The following is a 22,224-nucleotide window of genomic DNA, read 5'->3' on the forward strand; positions in this document are numbered from 1 at the left end:
GTTTCTATAGTATTCTTTTTTTAATCTGCTCAAATTCTGTGTTCTAGGAATTTTTTGTCAAAATAGATCTACCTAATTCTGTTTATTTCTTAGGTTCAGTTTGCATATTCTATGTATCTATCTATCACATTTCTCCATTAGTCATTTATTAAGTGTCTACTTATGTATCAAAGATTGTTCTAAATCATATAAATAATGAACAAATAAACAATATCCCTGTTTTCTAAAACTTATATTCTGGTGAAGCAGTCAAAATTAACAAAGCAACTTCAGTTGCTTTTGGTTATGAATTGGTGCTATGAAGAATAAATAAAAGTGATACTGTGTAATGGGGAGGGGACAGCGGCTTCTGGTAGGATGGTTAGATATAAATGCACCATACAGCCTGGCATAGATCCTACCATATGGCCTGACATAGATCCCTCAGCTGTTCTGTCTTAGTTATCTTCAAAAAGTGTCTGCCTGTCTTTCATCAATTTTCACATTTTATCATTCTTATATCTGCATCTTCTGCTTCCTTTACAGTCTTCTAATCAGGCACTTCCTAAATGCTGTTCTATACAATATTTACTAATGGTGCTTGAGTTGGCATTATGTTTTAGATGATAATTACATCAAATATGATACATAGGCACTATGTCTATGGAATTGGCTTTTCTCATCTTCTTAGAGAATCTTATGCATAACACTAGCATAAAGACTATCACGGAAGAATAAAGAACAGAAAACCACTTTGGGATCCTTTAAGGATTTTTGATCACCAGTCTTAATATGACATTGTTACATAATTTAGAACACAGAAATAAAGGCAAAAATACTTGACATGTAAATGTTATTTTAAATTTAAATGTTAAATTAAGTAAATTTAATATAAATTTAAATGTTATCCAATATGTGCATTTACTGAAAGTTTAGTTCTTTTTCTTTTTTTTTTTTTTTTTGAAACAGAGTCTTGCTCTGTCACCCAGACTGCAGTGCAGTGGCACGATCTTGGCTCACTGCAAGCTGTGCCTCCCAGGTTCACGCCATTCTCCTGCCTCAGCTGCCCCAGCAGCTGGGACTACAGGCGCCCACTGCCACGCCCGGCGAATTTTTTTGTAGTTTTAGTAGAGACGGGGTTTCGCCGTGTTAGTCAGGATGGTCTCGGTCTCCTGACCTCGTGATCCGCCTGCTTCGGCATCCCAAAGTGGAATTATTTTCATAAGACATGTCAATACAATATAAGTAAGTTTTGTGAAGACAAAACTTTAACTTTAAAATAACTATAAATTTAAAATGTTGAATATGATACATATGATCACAACAAGAAAACAAACAAACAAAATAACTTGAAGGGTCAGAGTGCATGCATCTTGTGTAGGAGACTTTAACACTTCTCTGTGTTTAAACACTTACTGCCAAGTGGATGATCAAAAAATGTTTGCTGGATTAAGATATTTTATAAAAGGAATAAAATGGGAGTGTGGAACCATCTCCTGATTATTTTCATGGAACACATTATGTGAAAATATTCTATGTAAGATGGTATTACTAGGATAGGTGCTTTTATATGATGATATGTACATACTGGTGTTTCATCTGACAGTTGAAAATTAAGGATGGCTGCTAATATAGAAGTAAATTACCATATTTAGTAACAATAAAAAAAGACTTACCTTTTACATACAGAATTAAAATAGAGGAAAATGTGTAGTTGAAATAAAATGGAACTAAGAATAAAGCACCTTATTTATGGGAAAACTGAGACAAGGATGGGGAAAATTAACAATGTGCTTGGTTGAAAGAACAGAAACAGTTATCACTAGTATTCACCTTTACTTCTCTATATATCTTGTCTTATAATAAAAAAATGTAAAAACAGTCATTTTAAATATTTGCCTTTAATTTAGTAAAGGTCAGATATGACACCTATTCTTCTCGAGCTTGTCCTTTCCTTTCCTTCCAATTTATTTTTATGAATCATCACAATCAGATTGCGCATGGTCGCTCACACCTGTAATCCTAGCACTTTGAGAAGCCAAGGCAGGAGGATTGCTTGAGGCCAGGGGTTCAAGACCAGCCTGGGCAACATAACAAGACCACATCTCTAACAAATAATAAGAAATAAAATAATAAAACATTTAAAAAGGAAAGGATCATCACAATCAATATAGTGTAACTCCACACATCACTACAATGTGACTAACAGTAGTATTTATTTATTTTTTTTTTTTTTTTTTTTTTTTTTTTTTTTTTGAGACGGAGTCTCGCTCTGTCGCCCAGGCTGGAGTGCAGTGGCCAGATCTCAGCTCACTGCAAGCTCCGCCTCCCGGGTTTGCGCCATTCTCCTGCCTCAGCCTCCTGAGTAGCTGGGACTACAGGCGCCCGCCACCTCGCCCGGCTAGTTTTTTTTTGTATTTTTTAGTAGAGACGGGGTTTCACCATATTAGCCAGGAAGGTCTCGATCTCCTGACCTCGTGATCTGCCCGTCTCGGCCTCCCAAAGTGCTGGGATTACAGGCTTGAGCCACCGCACCCGGCCAGTAGTATTTTATTAAAGTGTGAGCAATGATGAAGAAATTTGAAAAATAAAATATAACCCAAATAAACAAATGTCTATGTTCATTATTGAATTTTCTATCAACACCTTTTCCAACTCCTAATAATTATCTGGGTATACAGATATAATTTTGATTTGAAGGAAGGCAAACTACCACAAACTGTCAAGAAAATTTCCAAAGGATCCTAAAAAAGCAAAATATTATCTTTTTTATTTTTACAACTGCTAGTCAAAGATAAGAAAGAGCCTTAAAACAGATGAGCTGTCTACAAAAACACAGTTTTAAATGTGATGATTATTTCATAATAAATAAGTATAACAATAAATTGATTTTCTTTGTCTTCTTAAAGGTTATTAATTAGCTAGTAGAAAGTTCAGCATTCTTTACTTCACATTTCAATTGTTAAGAAAAAAAATTAAGGCAAAATAGGGCAAACATGTATTCTTATTTTGGAGAGAAAAAAACTTCAAATTTAGTTATGAGCTACTTAGTGAATTTTTTTCCTATGCTGAGCACCTCCTAATTTAAATATTAAAATAGCAATTGAGATCTGCAACTGTTAATCTCCAACTTCTTCTCAATTTTAACCACATATGAGTTTTAATTTCGCTTAATTTTTAACAAGCAAACAATTTCTTCTCTCCATGTCATGTTGAGTCAGTGCCTAATCCAGTAATCCCCCTTGTACTGCTAAATCATTTTTGGAATGAGCACTGAATACTTTTTTAATTACTTATGCCAAAAGGAATTTGAATAATTTCCTTCTAAAACACATGGTAAGTCCACACAATTAGTTTGTAATTTGTATTTGTTAAATACAGTCAGGATGGCCCTACAAATTCATTTCTGGCACTCTCATCATATGACCTAGAAATACAAACCAAAAATATATCATTATAGCTTAGAAATTCAAAAATAAAAATTTTTGAGATAAAATTATTGATAAAGTAGAACACTGACATTTAGTTTTACATGTGTATGGCTTACAATGAGTTCTCTTACATTTCCTCCAAAGAATCCTCTCAAGAATCTGGTCTAAGAACACTAACCACAAACAATTTTAAAAGTTCGTCACCACTGGGAGAATCATAGACTTGATCTTAATTATTTTTGTCTAAGAATAGAACAATAAAAGAAAGGGAGATAAAAATAAGAATGGGAGGGATTGTTTCCGGAAAATGGTTGTAGGGATGCTAACAATGGGCATGACAGAATGTCATCATATCCATCATCCAGTTTGGAAGGAATGGAGATATAAATGCCTTACCCCAGCCTATCAAGATGAAGCCCCATAGATATTTGGTGTCCGAAAAGAAAGCCACAAAAATGAGACTATGCAGGTAGAGACCTTCCACCAGGATCCAATAATAGTTTGTAGCCAGGAAGTAAATAAACATCACAACAGCCATCTTGCACCCGATCTATTACAAATAAACCAGAATTGCATCATATTAGAACTCTTCGTTGTACTGGATGCCAAGATTAGACCACTAAAAAACAAGTCTTCAGTTTCTTTTTCAGGTTAATATGTCTCCTTTACACAGTAAAGTCAAAACTATTGACAGGCCAAAACAGTTATTTTAATGCATCATTTTTCGAGACATGAACTTGATTCTATTCTTTTTTTTTTTTTTTTTTTTGAGGCGGAGTCTCGCTCTGTCGCCCGGACTGGAGTGCAGTGGCCGGATCTCAGCTCACTGCAAGCTCCGCCTCCCGGGTTTCCGCCATTCTCCTGCCTCAGCCTCCCGAGTAGCTGGGACTACAGGCGCCCGCCACCTCGCCCGGCTAGTTTTTGTATTTTTAGTACAGACGGGGTTTCACCGTATTAGCCAGGATGGTCTCGATCTCCTGACCTCGTGATCCGCCCGTCTCGGCCTCCCAAAGTGCTGGGATTACAGGCTTGAGCCACCGCGCCCGGCCGATTCTATTCTTAAAATAAGTTTTTTCTTTAAGAAGTTACCCAAAAAAATCACCTTTTCTCAATTTTTTCACTTTATAAAAATAATACATGACCATCACAGAAAATTAGGAACACATAGAAAAGCATAAAGAAGAGAATGTTACCCACATTTCTAGCTTGAATTTATTTTATTTTGGTCTTTTTATGCAGCTATTGCTGCAAAACAAGCTGCCTCCAAAGTTAGTGACTTAAACAGTGAATATTTAACATATCTCATAAATCTGTGGATGGGCTGGGTGGTTTGTCTGATCTGGGCTAGGCTTGTCTGGGCTAGGCTCACTTATTAGAGGTCTACTCTCAATTGGTACACTGTTGCTTCCACTTCCTTCTGTTGAAGAAAGCAAGTCACAGTGGCAGCCCAAAATCAGAATCAGCAGGGGTTATAAAGTTACAGGGCAAAGGCAAAGATCCAGATGGGGTATTAATTCACACTATCAAGACAATCCATCTACTATACCTAATTTCAGATATATTGCTTCAATGATCTAATTGACTGAATCATTGGATCAATCTACTTACTACCACCAGGACATTCAAGAGCAGAATCAAGTAACATAAAATTTTATACTGGAACAAGTCATTTAGTTTAATAAAGGGACTAAATATTATGGGCTTTTAAATTGCAAGCTTCTGGTTTTGTTTCTGATATTTAGTTATTTAGTTAAATAAACTGATATTTAGTTTAATAAAGGGACTAAATATCATGGGCTTTTAAATTGCAAGCTTCTGGTTTTGCTGATGGGTTTTTACTTTCAAAAGTGGTGAGGCCCATGACAATTGCTGTGGTGCCTACACTAAATACCATTCCAATGTTGTGCATTTTGCAGTTTTCATTCCAGAATATTCTTGAGGAAAAAACCCAAGAACTTTTAATAAAATGATGATTGATTAGACATGAAAGGACAGAATTGAGGTAGAAAACATCACTATATAAATTGATAATCCATTGTAGTTAGTTCAGAGATAAGCAAAAGCAAGTTAACATATGTGTAGTGGACTGTAAAATTGTACTTATTTGTAATGTTATACAAATTAGTAATGAGAGAAAATGGTGAAAACACTTACATATTGTGATTTGTCCACAGAAGGTGCTTCAATGGAATTTTGTGGGTCATCCTGCATTATTAGGGACTCCAGCTCCTTTACTCCTATGTGAGTGTGGACTACTCTGTCTTTGACAAAGATGCTTGTAGCTCTCAGCATGAAAGACACAAATAAGTGCATGTGGATATAGTTCCTAGTGCAATGCAATCGTCTATGGAGAGAAATATTCAGTATTCAAATTTGGATAAAATTTAAAATGGGGAAAAATAACCAGAGCGACTGCTGCCACCACCAGCCAGCCTGGTCCCCTCCAGCAGGGACTGGTTCAAGACTCCAAACAAATTCCAAAATCTGCACATACTCAAGTCCTTTATATGATATACTGCAGTATTTGCATATAACCTATGCACATCATCTTGCTACTTTAAATCATCTCTAGATTAGTTACAATACCAAATACAATGTGAATGCTATGTAAGTAGATGTTATACTGTGTTGTTTAGAGACAAATGACCCCAAAAATAAGCATGAAAATGTTCAGTACAAACACAACCAAACTTTTTTTTTTCCTGAGTATTTTCCATCCACAGTCTGTTGAATCTGGGGATGTGAAATCCCAGTATATGAAGGGCCAACGGAATTGGTGCTCAAAATTTTGTAATGATTTAGATTAAGTTGAATGGAACTGGACACATGTTAAAGTGTATAAAAAATAAACCATAACAAAAGCAATAAATATTGTTTCTTTATGTGCTGATATCCAATAATTTGGGGGATTATTTCAGATGAATTTTTGTTCAATAGCACCAAAATCACTTGGGAACTCATTCAACTAGATGCTGTCTCACTTTACAACAAATATACTGCAATACATACTTATTGGCTTAAAGGTTTCATACTACTTTGATGCTTTAAGTTTTTAAACAAAGAACCCTGAATTTGTCATGAAAAATTAATTGTCAAATAATATAATAACATCAGGCTGAATTTGAAAACTTGCATTTGAGGAAAACATTTGGAAAATATTGTGAGACCACTATGTCTTCTCTGGATAGAAAAGAGAATGTGTCCCTTCACGGAGAAAGTGATGGGCATCGCTCACCTGAAGTAACCAATGATGAGAATAGCCACAGCCAAGGAACCAAAAGAGATGGAGTAGCCAATAGTATACATTACATAGAGGCGTTCAAAGAATTCTTGCTGCAAGGGAAGAGATGCTCATGTATGATACAGGACTATTTTACCAACAAACTGGCAAAGAAATAGCATGTCATTTTTGGAATCTTATTTCTAATTCTCTTTAACTTTTTTGAGCTGTAATTAGAAGGCAATAAAATGTAGAGATCTGGAATGAGCGTTTTGACAGGTTTTGACAAACCAAGTTCATTCGTGTCCCTTGCTAGTCAAAAAAACACCCACCATCCACCCCCAGGAAACCACTGTTCAATATCTGTCACCACAAATTAGCTTTCTCTGTTTACATACTTCATACACTTCTTGGCTACTCTTAGACTTCTTAGGATTACATGATACAGTATATACTCTTTTGGTCAATATACTGTTTTTTATATTCATCGATATTGTTACCTGTATAAATGGTTCATTCTTTTTCAATTATTTCATTTTAAAATAATTAGATATTTTAAAATATAAAAGAAGTAGAAAATAGTGTAAGAAAAGCCCCAGGTTCCCCTCACCCAGTATTCTCCAAAGCTTACATCTTACATAATTTTACTAAAATATCAAAATCAGAAATTTAGTATTGATGTAATGTGCATATTTATAGTTCTATGTCATTTTATTATATGTACATTTTCAGAATCATTACTGTAATCAAGTACAGAATGATTTCACCAGCATAAAGTTCTCCCTTGTTCTGTCCCTTTATAGTGACACCTCCCCCTCTCCACTATCCCAAACACCTGGAAACCCTTAATCTGTTTTCTATCTCTATAATTTTGTCATTTCATAAATGTCATATAAGTAGAATTATACAGTATGGGATCTTTTAAGATTGGACAATGGTGTAAAAATGTGATTGGACAAAAAGGATATAAACTAATACTAATAGACCGAATGGGGAAACCCAGCAAAGGTTTTCCATGTTTCGATCAGGCCAATCCAATGAAGTCTCGATAAAAGGGCCAAGAAAATGGGATATAAAGAGCTGCTAGACAGCTGAACTTACAGAGGCTTTCAGGAAGGTGAACAAGAACTCATCCATTTACCAGAAGGGTGATGCACCCCAACTCCGCCAGAACAGAAGCTCCTGCACTTCAGACTCTTCCAGACTTCACCCTATGTGTCTCTTCACCTGGCTGTTTATTTGTATCCTTTAAAATATCCTTTATAATAATATATAGTAAATGTAAGTGTTTCTCTGAGTTTTGTGAGCTGCTCTATCAAATTAATCAAGCCTAAAGAGGGGTTTGTGGGAACCCCAACTTGAAGGTCATTAGTCAAAAGTTCCAGGGGCCTGGTCTTGCAATTGGCTGCTGCTTTGAGCTTAGTGAGAACTGTGCATCTCTAGGAGATTTCTCTCAGCTTCCCTGCCCTTCTCCTGGCCTATGGGCTGTATCAGTCATGCAGTTAGCAAGGCCCCATGTGCCTCAAGAGATGCCTCTCAGCTCCTCTGTCCTGATCCATGCCTTCAGTTAACTGCTGCCTTTCACTCTGTGAGAGCCCTGTGCACATCTCAAGGAATTTCTCCGAGCCCTCTGCCTGCCCCAGCCTTTGGCATACTTTCCCCATGCACTCATTTAAGACCTCACAGCAAAGAATTGCCTGGTGGATCATAGCTCACTAAGACTAGGGCTTACTCCTTGGGATTCTAAGCCTTTATGCCAGCCCTTGTCTGCTAAAAGTTGGTATAAAAGTTTCTCTTTTCTCTTTATCCCCTTCAATGGCCTGTTTTCTCCCCTTGTACTGTGGTCCTAGAGATACACGCAGCCATGGGTCCCTTCTCTCATAGGAAGGGCTTGCCCAGTTCTGGAATTTAGTTCATTTAGATTTCTTGGTATCCTCAACTCATTTTTACAGATTATTAATTTTGCATCTAACCCTACTTATTGTTGCAACTGCCTACAATCTGACTGGAAGAAGGAAGACTTTGCCTCTTGTTTCTTTTAAAAAATATTATTTACTACTTATTATTTTCTCTTAATAAAATAGTAAAACTTTTCATAGAAAATATCTGAATACTGTGTAAAATACAAAAGAGAGGGAAAAAAATCTTACAAATTCTTTTTTTTTTTTTTTTTTTTTTTTTTTGAGACGGAGTCTCGCTCTGCCGCCCAGGCTGGAGTGCAGTGGCCGGGTCTCAGCTCACTGCAAGCTCCGCCTCCTGGGTTCACGCCATTCTCCTGCCTCAGCCTCCCAAGCAGCTGGGACTACAGGCGCCCGCCATGTCGCCTGGCTAGTTTTTTTTTTTTTTGTATTTTTTAGTAGAGACGGGGTTTCACCATGTTAGCCAGGATGGTCTCGATCTCCTGACCTCGTGATCCGCCCGTCTCGGCCTCCCAAAGTGCTGGGATTACAGGCTTGAGAAATCTTACAAATTCTAACCAATCAGAAAGAAACACTGTTAGTACTTCATGTACTTCACATATATCTTGAAGTTGCTGTTATTATCTTAAGAGATGGCATCTCCCTGTGTTGCCTAGGCTGATCTTGAACTCCTGCCCCAGCCTCCCAAGTAGCTGCAACTACAGACACAGGCCACCATGCCCAGCTAGCACTTCATGTATTTCATTTCATTCTATTTCTGTGAAGTATTGCCTATTATTTTAAGCATCTGCATTCTCAATTTATGTACAAGTTTATTCCTGAATTTTTTGTGAGACAAAATAATTGTCCAAGGCTGCAAACTCTATATAACATTTATATGCATATATTTGAGCTTATTTAACCAGTTCTTCATTAGAAATGTAAACTTGTTGAAACATTTATTATAATAATTATTTGTTTGATGAACATTTTTTCCCATTCAGTTGCCCCGTTCTAAATCCTTATGCTTGATTTTAGAAGTAAATTTATAAGATCAATAAATATGATTCCTTTGAAGTTTTTAAATATATACTGCTAAATTGCTTTCCAAAAGTACATCTAGCCATTGGATAGGAGATGTATTATATGGTAGTTTCTACTGTATGCTACTGTTTTAAATATCACACTCTAAAAAATTTAATAATCTTGTCACTTATCATTAGAATTCCTTCCCTTTTTTACTAAAATAATTATCCCATTTTGCCATTCCAACTATATGAAAATGTAGAGAAAAAAAATAGTGCTCAAAAATATCTTAGTCCTGTTTTCCTGACAAAAATGTGGCATTTATTCTAAATGTACACTTTTTTAGTTTTTTGCTTTCCCTTCTTTATAAAAAAATTTTATTAGCCATTAATAATTTATATCTCATAAATAAGTAATATCATTTTGCCCTACAGTGTGTCAAAACTTCAGGAGATATCTAGTGATCTTGTTAGACATATTTTGTTTTCTTGGGTTTTCCCAAATTATTACTTAAAGGTTCCAAACAATAGAAAACATTCTTTGTGTTTTTAATTAAGGAGATTAAATTATACTAACACAATTCTTCAAATTTTCTATTAACTTTTAAATCATTTTACATAAACTAGTACATATATTGAGTACATCAACCATCTTTAGTTATTTTTATTCTTAAAATACATAGTAATCACAGAAAATGGTTTTAAGATTAGAGTTCAGTATAAATAAAACCATGATTTAATTTAATGGCCATTAACAGCTCTGAAAGGTTTGCACTTTTCATCATGTAATGCAAAAATAAAGATAATCACAGAGTACACTAAGTATCAGTGAATGTTTATTTCTATCAATGAGACTGAAATTATTTTGAAGCATTTTAGCTTAACTGAATGTTGATGTTAGTTCCATTGTAGAGTACCTAACAATCTCCTCATATTGATTTATTTTATCTAAGAAGCTTTTCAACAATTAAACAGATAACTGAAAGTCTTTCAGCCAATTCCTAAAGAACTCATTAAGGTAGAAAGTTAAGATAGGAAGTTCTATTAACGCAAAATCAAACAAAGAAACTTTCAACTCACTACTTCTCTTGCTGCTGTTCTGCCTCCCTACCTCCCCAAAACATCACCAGACATAAAGAAATAAGTCAGAAATTTGAAGAGTTTTTGTATGATGGACTATTCTCAGAGTTTTCATAAAGATCATTTATACGCTAATTTATCACATTAACTCTTAGCATCATATGCATATATCATCATGCATTTTTACTCACGAGGTCTAAGTGGCATAAATTTAAACATGACTTTTAAACCAACTTTTATAACTTAAAAGTAACTCTCTAAAATATCCCAAAGTTTACATATGATTTCTATATTGGAAACAGCCCTGATGTGAAATTAGGATGTAAGGGCTCTACTTTAAACCCTGTTGTCACCGAGCTATGTCACTTTGACTAACACCTAATCTCTGGTTCTCAGTTGACTCACATCTCTGAAATTAATATATTGTGCTGGAAGATTTATATGACGCCTCTTGCTCCCGCTTAATCCTACAACTCTAGTCTTTTATATGCTAATGAAATCATCTATTGGTAAATCTTATGAGGTGGAAAATACACCTCTAAAATGCAAAGGTCCTTCTGGAATATACAGATGAGATGTAGCCATTCATACGTAACTAAGAAGAAATCATGAATCATGTTACTAACTACCTACTGGGATTTTTATTCATAATACAGCATAATGTAATGCAATGTAAACAATGTAATGTAACATAATAAACATAATATACACACAGGTATAAGTATGGATGTATGTATCTCAGTCCGGTAGCTCTAGGCTATAGAAAATATCAGAATGATTGATATGCATCTGAAAATATTGCAACATTGCTTTTATCTTTTATGATCCTTGTGTCGTGGAATAAGAGGGTTTTTATATATAATGGTTGGCAATTGAGAATTGCATTAAAACATTATTCTGCTTTCCCTTAGGAATTCACAAATAGAAAAATTCCATTACCTTTCCTATGCTGATATCTGGCTGCAGAAAGCGAAGGCAGTCTGAATAATTGGCCCATGTTTTATTTAAGCTGTGCATAAAATCCCATGTTCCATTGGGGTTACAGTGTCGGAAAGCAACTCCTGTAAAGACATGAAAGATGCTGAGATTGCTCAGTTCCCTTAGAATCTATTACCAAGAAAAAGGATTAGTAAATGTTTGTTTTAAATTAATCATTTCATAAAAATTCACTACCTTTATGGTTGAAGTCATAAATATAAGGAGGGCATGGAACAGCCGATATTTTCCCCACTGTTCCTCTGGGCCAGCAAATGAGTCCATCCCATTCAGGGAAACAATTTCCTTCTAATGAGAAAAAAATTGAAGCAAATAAGCAAAGAAAAACGTAGTTGGAACCAGAGAACAAATGCATTCAAAATACAAATGTTTAGGTCATTGTCTGTAGCAAAATTAAAACAAGTTGGTAGTTTTTGAAACTAGATAGGATAGATATGATGTAAATGTCCCAAAATTCAACTGTGTGGCTTCATCAAAGGTCCGTTCATAGGAACATTTGCTTTGCATACATCAAAAATACTCAAATTATTCTAGCATACTAGTTATGATAGCTATAGCAATTAATTTATAAGAAACATTGGAAATCACTGTGAACTACTTCTGTGGTAAAGTTTTTCTGATCATCATAGTTATAGCTACATTTTTACACTAGATTCTTGAAAACTGTTTTTAAAGAACATAACACCTAAAGCAGCACACTTCACTGGCAAGCCCCAAGACTCAGGTTTATCTTTTTTACCAATACTTTTCCTTGAGTCTAACATTCATCTCAAATGACATTCTCATAAACTCTACTCTTCTCAAGATGAATCCAGAACTTCATCACTTCCCACAACATCCACTGCCACCACAATAGTCCAAGCCACTTCATCTCCAACCTGAATGAGTGCAACAGTCTATGACTGGCCCTCCTGATTCCAACATTTCTTTCTGCAGGACAGTTCTCTGGGTGGCATTGAATGAACTCAATTCTCCCTGCCCCTTTTTCTTGTAGTTCTCAAGAATAACTGTAGAATGTGCTAGGAATGCAACATGCTGAGATAAGGGGTGAGGAACTGCCTGGAACAGTCCAGGCTCAGTTGCAGGCCCTCCCAGAAATAGGATGTCTCCAGATATTAGCCCAGTGCACTGTGTGTTCCCTGAGGTATATAACCAGGGTTGGGCTGTTTTGTGGGGTCCCTCTGCTGTGGTGCACACAGGTCATGAGCAGTTGAGATTCCATCCAGCCCAGGCAGCTTTCCCAAACCGTGGGGCACCAGTTCTCAAGGACTCCTAGGCTTCTGTTGTTCCTTACTGCCTACCTGTGAGTAATAAACCCGTTTCATATAACTCATGTGCTGGGTATTCTGCCTCACTGGACTCAGACAAGTTGGTAACTAGTGCACAGTAAACTTGCTTCACACTTTCTTTCCTTTATTTTTGACACAATAGCCCCAAATCCTCCAACAGCTCCCCATCTCAAAACATAAGTTTCTATAAGGCCTGAAGTGCCCACAGGATCTGCCCTCTCACCCAGACAGACTTATTCCCTTACCTCCTACATATTTGCACTCAAATGTCAACTTCTGAGTAAACACGCTCATCTAAAATTGTATCCCAAAATGTTCCTTATACCTTTTCCTGCTGTATTTTTCACCTGAGTTCTCATCACCTTCCAGTATTGGGTGTTATTTTATTATTATATTCCTAAGTCACAGGATTTAAGAAACCTGAGGGTAGAGATTTTTGCCTGTTTTGTCTCAAGCTTTAGCCACATTCCTGGAATGCATCTGGCACTTGGTGGAGGATTAACAAATATTCAGTGTCAATTCTCTGTGCTTTTGCAGGACTCCTTTCCATTAGTGATGACCTGAACTTCCAGGAAGACAGCCTGTCAGCCAAATTATACCCCAACTTCTCAAAAAGAGATACCTTCAATGACTGCTGTATTCATTTTCTGTCACTACTGTAACAAATTACCACAAACTTCACAGCTTAAAATAACAGAAATGTGTTTTTTCACTATTTCTATAGGTCAACAGTCTGCTGGGCTCAGCTGTTTCTCTCCTTGTAGACCTGTGAGGCCAAAATCAAGGGCTGGGCAGGGCTGCATTCCTCTCTGGAGGCTCTGAGGGAGTATCTCTCTCCTTGTTCATTTGGGTGGTTGGGAGAATTCAGCTCCTTGCAGACATAGAACCAAGGTCCCCATTTCCTTGCTGTCAGCTGTCAGCTGAGAGCTGTTCCCAACTTCCAGAAGCTGCTTGCTTTCCTTGGCTCATGGCCCCCTTCTTCCGTCTTCAAAGTCAGCAAGGCAGGTTGAGTCCTTCTCACATTTTTAATCTCTCCTCCTCTCTTATTTTCTGCTTCAACTCTGATTCTTTTGCCTTCCTCTTCCACTTTAAGGAGCCCATATGGTCACATGGAACCCACCCAGATAACCCAGAATAAGCTCCCTCATTTTAAGGTCCAGAACCTTAATTCCATCTGCAAAGTCCCTTCTGCCATGTGACACAGCATACACAGGCACAACAGCAGGTATTAGGGTAGAAGTTACTTGCCACCACAAGTACTACCCATTATAGCTCTCCCAATTTTTTAGTTACCAGTTACACTAACTGTGCTGAGGACTTTTGTTCTAGCTAATGTTCATGTTGTCAAGATGTTTGCTCAGTTTTAAACAGTCAGTATAACAGAACCTTACAGAAACACTCATCTCTACAGAAAAAAATCAGTTATAAACCCAAAATTAACTTCTTAGTGTCCACCATATCACACAGAAACAAATACTTGATTTGCTTTGTGCATTGCTGAAGCAATAAGAAAAGAAAATGTCTTTCCAAAAACATTTTCTTGGAAAAAGCCTTGCTTTACTCACATAATAAAAGCCTGAGCTTTACATATCACAGGCAAGGCAGGAGCCCATCCTACTGGCTCCTGCTTCTGGTGCACAGCTCCACCTGCCTCTCTTTCCACCATTATATGCTTTGTTGTTTGTATGTTTTCATTTTCATTTATACAGAATGTAATGACTCCACCTCTCCCAACAACTTTGCCCTCAACACTGTATCTTGATATCTTTCAATTCACCTTTTCATTAATAAGTCACATGTCTTTATATATCCAGACTGCCCAGTCAGTATGTGCCCAGTATCTATTGTGTATTCTACATGAATTGGACCTGAACACACATTCTTATTTCTTGGCAACTAGCTATCCCTCCAAAATGTATGCTGCAATGTCATGTGCTATTTTCTAGCAAAAGCCAATGGCCAGTTTATTCTATAATTATATACTTTTTAAACTGCTATGAAAATTTTTTTTCCTCCTACTCTAAAAGGGACAGTTTTTCTCGTTCCCTACAAGATACCACCTCACACATGTACGCACAAGGACATGCTGCCCAATTTTTAGAAAACCAACAGTCTCCCAAAATATTTCTGTAGATCATGCTTATTTTTGTGGTTGCTCTTTGACAAAGACAGTAGTGAATATTCACAAAAGGTTGAAAAAAATGAAGACACCATGAACTTCACATAGAAAATATAAATTTTTTTTTGAGACAGAATCTCACTCTGGAGTTAGTGGCATCATCTCAGCTCACTGCAACCTCTGCCTCCCGAGTTCAAGCAATTCTCCTATCTCAGCCTCCCGAGTAGCTGGGACTATGGGCACCTGCCACCACGCCCAGCTAACTTTTGTATTTTTAGTAGAGATGGGGTCACACCATATTGGTCAAGCTGGTCTCGAACTCCTGACCTCAGGTGATCCACCTGCCTCGGCCTCCCAAAGTGTTGGGATTACAGGCACGAGCCACTGCGCCCGGCCAAAAATAAAGATCTTAACTAGCATTCTCTCCTTGATCATCATTGCCATCCAATGTGAGTTAATACTTGCATTATTTGGCAAGGATCTAATTAATTGACTAATGGCTCCCAATCTCTCTTTATAAATTAGTACCATTAATTATAACTCTGTAATTATTTTTGTGTGCCAGGACAAACTAATTATGAGTGAAGCTTGTCAAAACATGACATTTACACAGAACAATCTAAAATTTGGAGAATGTTTTTCTCTTTTCAAATAAAATGTGATCACACTTGAAATAATAATATTTTGGATCAATAATATTTTGGTCTTTGTTTTTTAAGTACTTGAATAGTTTTATAGCTGAATAGTTGCATTTATATGTCCTTTTCTCTCTTTCATAAACATTAGGAAAACTTTTATGTTCTTACGTTCTTTTATTAAAAATCTTTCATAAATAAAACAGAAAATCATATACTCATAACCTAGCATTGGCAGCTGCTAATATTTTGCAATAGTTAATCTAATTTATTTTTTGCTACAGATTTTCAAAGTATACACAGTCTGACAGCTCACTCCTAAATATTTTGATACTCATCTCTTAATTTTAGAAGAATGTAAAAATTAAAATTTCTTAAATTAGCTACAGAATTCAAAACGTCATTCTAGTGTTTTACAACTTTAAAGTAAAGAGCACTTGAGTCAATTTATATATAATTAGACATTTTAATTGAAAGGTAAACCAAAGTTTGACCACATTTAATTCTGTCTTATTTGCATAGAAAAAGATCTCTATGCAAATAAGGATCTTGAAAAAAGTGTTTTTTCTCTTTTAGTATTTGTTCATCTACATGCTTCACATCTTTTGCATCTTCACAAATTTTAGATGTGACCTAAGTTTACAACCAGTTAATTTATTCTTTTTTGTATAATTCATATGATGTGTGACTGATGCACACTTGCTTATCCTGGCTCATCCTATTTCCTCTTTTGAAATGTCTTTGTGATGGTTAATATTAGGGTCGACTTGATTGGATTGAAAGATGCCTAGATAGGTGGTAAAGTATTGTTTCCGGGTGTGTCTGTGAGGGTGTTGCCAGAGGAGACTCACATTTCAGTTAGTGGACTGGGAGAGAAAGACCCACCCTCAATGAGAGTAGGCACCCTCCGGTTGGCTAGAACAAAGCAGGGGAAAGAAGGTGGGATCAGCTGGCTTGCTGAGTTTTCATCTTTCCCCTGTGCTGGATGCTTCCATCCATTTCTCCTGTACCTGGACATCAGACTCCAGGTTCTTAGGCCTTTGGACTCTTGGACTTACATCAGTGGTTTGCTGGAGGCTCTCAGGTCTTTGGACATGGGCTGAAGGCTTCCCTGTTTTTGAGGCTCTTGAACTTAATTGAGCCCCTATTGTCTTCTTTCTTCCCCAGCTTGCAGATGGCCTATCATGGGAATTCGCCCTGTGATCATGTGAGCCAATTCTTTCTAATAAACTCCCTTTCATATATATGAATATCCTATTAGTTCTGTACCTCTAGAGAACTTTGACTAATACAGTCTTACTTTCCCCTCATCACATCTTCTTTACTTTTAACTACTTCTTTACTTTTAAGACGAGATCATTATTCTTCCAGGAAGCCTTCCTTGATTAAGATTCATCTTCAGTGGTTCTACAGTTGTTAAAATACCTTTGTTCTTAAAATTATACACCATCCTGAAAGATGCCTGCCTTCCCTATTAAACCATTAACCCCCCAGAGAAAAGACAGAATCTTATTCATACTTTTCAGAGCTTACAACAGAAGTAAAACACTCTGGGCATATAATAATACTTGTTGAACTGTTAAAGGGACACTGATGATGTCATGTTGGCCTAGGTGATCTCTGAAATATCTTCTAGCTCAACAGTTTATAAGATTTCATAGAAAACAGCTTACTCAGCCATCATAGATAATAATGCTTTCAAATTTTTTCATAATGATGTATCTCCTTGTTAGATTTCCATATCTAAGATATTAGGATCAGCATTCTTTAGAAGTTGCATGAGTGATTCCCTTTTCAGACACTACTAGACTAGCCATTCAGAAAGCTTCCTTTTAGTACAAGATATCTACAAAGGCTATATTAACGCAAAAGCCTTCTTTCTTTAAATATGGCTTAGCTGGCTATAAAGTAAAGGAATAGATTGTAGGCCAGAAACATAGGAGCAGCAAGCTCTACATTTGGGGTTTACTTTAGAGGCTTCTACTAACCTGTTTACTTAAGAGTTTTGGTGGTGTTCAGGAAACAAAAGAAGAGCCTGAGGCCTGATGGGGTGGAGAAATTGAACAGGAGATCCCTCTAGAAAGTCAGTATCCTCAAAAGATGACACTTCTCCCACTAAGTGGGTGAACAAGAAATAAAACCATCCTTCAGAAAGAGATTGGTTTGTGTCATTCTTGGCTACATTTGGAGTTGGAATAGAAAAGAGCGGGGGAGGGAGGAATTCTTCTCTATACATTTCTAACCACAAGCCCATATTCATGTGTGATCTAAATTTAGTTTAAAATGGACTTAGGTCAATAATTCATCTAGGCACCTTGCAGGTGCAAACACAAATTTTCTCTAAAGAAATGCACTTTAAACAAGAACCTCATGAGTTACTCATTACAAATCATTAGACACACAAGGAAACAAGCTACCATGTGTGGTAGTCAGCATTGACCAGCAAAGTCTATAGATACTACGATTATCATATGCAGCATATAAAGCATGTCTAGGGAAAAAAAAGAAGAGATTTGAAAGAATATTGAAGGAGTAAGAGACTATCAAAATTGAATAAGACTTCAGAAAATATAAATATAATCAAAATTTACTAATGGATGGATTGAACGGTTGTTAGACAAAGCTGAATAAAGAGCTGGCAAACTGGAAAATATATTTGAAGAAATTACCAAAACAGCAGTAAAGAAACAAAGAAAAGGAAAATACATAAGACACTGACACACAAAGGGTAGTATGAGGAGGTCCTATATTCATCTTCTTAAAGTTCCAGAGGGAGATAAGAGAGAGAATAAAGGAGAGCAAAATTTTAGAGGCAAAATAACTAAAACATTCCCATCACTGAATAAAGATACAGATACTCAGATTCAGGAAATCCAGTGAATCTATACCTAGAAACAGAATGAAACTGCAGAATATCAATGTTAAAGATTTCTCAAAAAGAGGCAGACAGAAAAAGCTAATCACCAGCAAAGGCTGAGAATTGATTTGTCAGTAATAACAATGGAAGCAAGAAAAAAAAAAAAACAGTATCTTAAAAGTAAATAATTTTTAACCAAGGATCATATGTCCAGAAAAAGTATCTTTCACGGTTGACATTGAAATGAAGACATTTTCCAACAGACAAAAACTGAGATCACTATAAACATATTCTAACATAAAGATTCAAAAATAAATAAATAAAGGACATTTTATTCAAAGAAGAAAAATTATAAGACAAAATTAAGGCAGAACTAAAAAGCATATAATTTGGAAGCAAATAAAGTATCTCAAACTGTATACATTATTTGGAAAAAGGAAGCGAATGACAAACTTTAAACTTTCTGAAATTAAATATGTGAAAAATTTCTAGGATAACCACTAAAAGCATTAAATATAATACATATCTTCCATACTACTTGCAGGTGGCAGGGGATGGAATAAAATGAGTAAAAGGTCTCACTCAATCCAAGAGAGAGTTGGAACTAGGGAAGTGGAAGGGCAGAGGAAGAGCTGGTGAAATAGAAAGCCCAAATAAGATTTTAGAATTAAACTCAAATACTGTATATTAGTAACTACAATTAAAGTAATTGAGCTAAATTTTTCAGTTAATAGAAAAGATTATCAGAATGGATAACAAGAAAAACTCTATGTGTGTCCTGTGTGTAAAAGATACTCCTGAGATGTAAATATACAGAAAAGTTTAATAAAAGAATTAGGAAATATGAGTTGTTATTTAATGGGTACAGAGCATCAATTTAGATGGAAAATTTCTGGAGACTGATTGCACAATAATGCGAATATACTTAACACTACTGAGCAGTACAATGAAAAAAATTTTAATGGTAAATTTAATGCTATGTATATTTTGTCACAATTGAAACATTTTTAAAGGATTGGAAAATATATACAAGGCAGATACTAACCAAGAAAGAAGGAAACTAGTGTTGTTAAATTTTTTAAAATATAGTAATTTTAAATTGTACATATTTTTCAAATATGAAGGGAAAGTATCCTAGAGATAAAGAGGGCTACTGCATATCTACAAAAGGTTTAATTCACCAGGAAATCTAATATTTCTAAACTTAACCTCATAACATATTTTCAAAATATATGAAGTAAAAATATCCAATGAATTTTTCAATGAAAAGTTGAAAAATTCATCATCATAGTAGCATATTTTAAGATATTTTATCTCAGAAAATAATAGGTCAAGCATATTTTTAAAATAATTATGGATGCAGAATATATGAGCCACAAAACTAACAAGCTTAATCTAGTGGACACTATGAAACATTGCACTCAGGAACTAGAGGACATACATACCTTTGAGGACCACATGGAACGTTATCAAAACTGACAACACTTTTTTTTTTTTTTTGAGACAGAGTTTCGCTCTGTCGCCCAGGCTGGAGTGCAATGGTGCCCTCTCGGCTCACCTTAACCTCCACCTCCCGGGTTCAAGCGATTCTCCTGCCTCAGCCTCCCAAGTAGCTGGGATTACAGGCATGCGCCACCATGCCCAGCTAATTTTTGCATTTTTAGTAGAGATGGGGTTTCACCATTGTTGACCAGGCTTATCTGGAGCTCCCGACCTCAGGTGATCCGCCCACCATGGCCTCCCGAAGTGATGGGATTACAGGAGTGAGCCACCACGCCCGGCCGTCCCAATGCATTTTTAAAACTCAGTGTCATGCAGACCACATTCTCTGATCATAAACAATGGAGAAATCAATCACAATTATTTGTTGGCATTTAGAGAAGTACGAAGTAGATTTTGAACTTCATACTTTATAATAGAGGCAATGTCCACAGGGACAGAGCCTACTCCTCCAAGCTTACTGCATGTTCAAGGGCAAATCAGTATGCATGGTCTCTACAGGCAGACAAACCCTGAAGAAAGGACTAAGGGACAGACTGATGTGCACATGCCCAATTGCTATTCTCAAACCCACTATCAGGCAAGTCACTTTTTCCACAGGGAAGGAAAAGCATGTAGGGTAGAGATGAAAAGAGTGTTGTTATTCTGCTGTACACCCCTCCACATGGAAATGTGGATTGACTGATAAGGATCTCCCTAACACTAAAGAAGGAAGGAAATGTGCAATCTTTATGAGAACGAATAGGAGGCACAAGGGTAGCAAATTTTCTTGGCATCTTTACCTCCCTCCTGGAGTTGAGCTGTGATGTTGAGTTCACATTGTACTTTCGCTTTCAGCACAAGGACAATCTGCTCCTCTATAGTAATGGTGCCATCAGAATCCAGCTGTAGAAATGAACAAAATACAAACATTTTCATCATGCTTTTCCAAGTCAGGATACAAGCTTTCATTGTTTCACCTTCTAATCTAATTGAAAATGAGTTTTGATATCAAGCTATTTGAAATAGTCCTTTATCTGAATCAAAACTGAAAATCCATCAATGTGTAAGATTTTAGAATAATTTTACTTTTACCTGATTAGCCTTTTAAAAAATCTCATACCAGAAGAAGTGAGAAAATTTTAATATAGTTAGGTAACTATATTAGAGATAATAGACTAAGGAAAAAATAAAATAGAGATATTATACTAAGAAAAAATACTAAAAAAAATTATATTAGAGATAATATACTACTAAAAATAAAAATACTATACAAAGAAAAAACTAATTTCCTGCAATATTATGCTTCCATCTAACATGATACAATTTATTTAGTACCAAGAGTGGTTGGTTCCTGAGGAACAGAACCTTAAAGAGGAAACAATCTGTATTTATCACCTGTAGCTGTGTAACAAAACATCCCAAAACATTGTTGTGATTTAAAACAACAAACATTAATTTGTTTCACAGTTTGGGAGATGCTTAGCTGGGTATTATTTTCTAAGATATTTATAGCACAAACAGACGCTCAGTGAATAGTCAGATATATAGTTTTGGAAATTTCTGTATTATATTCATAGCTCAATGCCCAAACTTATGCTAATGATTTCTTTAGAAAATGAGAGAATAAGTAAAAACTAATTTGGGGGGTTGAAATATATACCAGAGTTTATCTATCAGTATAATACAACACAGATTCTGAGTTATAAGTAGATACACTGAAAGTGAGCCTAAAATCTCACATATCAAAAAGAGAGAATGAACCGGAAACAGATGAGTCTCTGAGTGGGCACGACAGGAAAAATTGACTCCTTCCCATTCGTCCTCTAGAAACAGTCAGGCACCACTGAAGTTTTTGTTTTGTTTTGTTTTTTTACTGGCTGTTTTTTCAGTTAAACCGTTACTTCCTTTTACTTCAATCCTAGAAAACACTGTGTAAACTGTGACCAAATTTCAGAACCATACATTTGATTCAGAGAAATTTAACTTCAATTATCAAAGGTGAATATTTCAAATCACCCCTTGTACCATTTTTACCTGAAAATATTCTTTTTTATTTCTTTCTGTGCATATGCCACCTTTTTATTGGGATAACCTTTTCAGGAACCTGTGCCTCTTATAAACTATAGTTTCTAAAGATATTTTGTTCTAAAACATCTGGTCAGTTTAGCCAGGAGCAAGTATGATCAGAATGTGCTAAATCACGATCTGTTAAA

The 22,224-nt window shown here is 36.0% G+C and overlaps 1 protein-coding gene across 5 annotated transcripts in view; it reads right to left on the reverse strand.

The window, feature by feature from the left end:
* Positions 1–22,224, reverse strand: part of PTH2R (parathyroid hormone 2 receptor) — a 145,438-nt gene that overhangs the window by 44,360 nt on the left and 78,854 nt on the right. For all 5 annotated transcript variants that reach the window (XM_033230471.1, XM_033230470.1, XM_033230469.1 and 2 more), the window contains 6 exons: positions 20,812–20,914; positions 11,807–11,917; positions 11,573–11,694; positions 6,646–6,743; positions 5,565–5,754; positions 3,807–3,960 (listed from right to left, as the gene is read on the reverse strand). In XM_033230471.1, coding sequence (XP_033086362.1) covers positions 3,807–3,960; positions 5,565–5,754; positions 6,646–6,743; positions 11,573–11,650 — 520 coding nt within the window. In that variant the 5' untranslated portion in view covers positions 11,651–11,694; positions 11,807–11,917; positions 20,812–20,914. The remainder of the gene's footprint in view (positions 1–3,806; positions 3,961–5,564; positions 5,755–6,645; positions 6,744–11,572; positions 11,695–11,806; positions 11,918–20,811; positions 20,915–22,224) is intronic.

The sequence above is a fragment of the Trachypithecus francoisi genome, unplaced genomic scaffold, assembly GCF_009764315.1.
Source record: "Trachypithecus francoisi isolate TF-2019V2 unplaced genomic scaffold, Tfra_2.0 Lachesis_group13, whole genome shotgun sequence".
Classification (NCBI taxonomy): Eukaryota; Metazoa; Chordata; class Mammalia; order Primates; family Cercopithecidae; genus Trachypithecus; species Trachypithecus francoisi.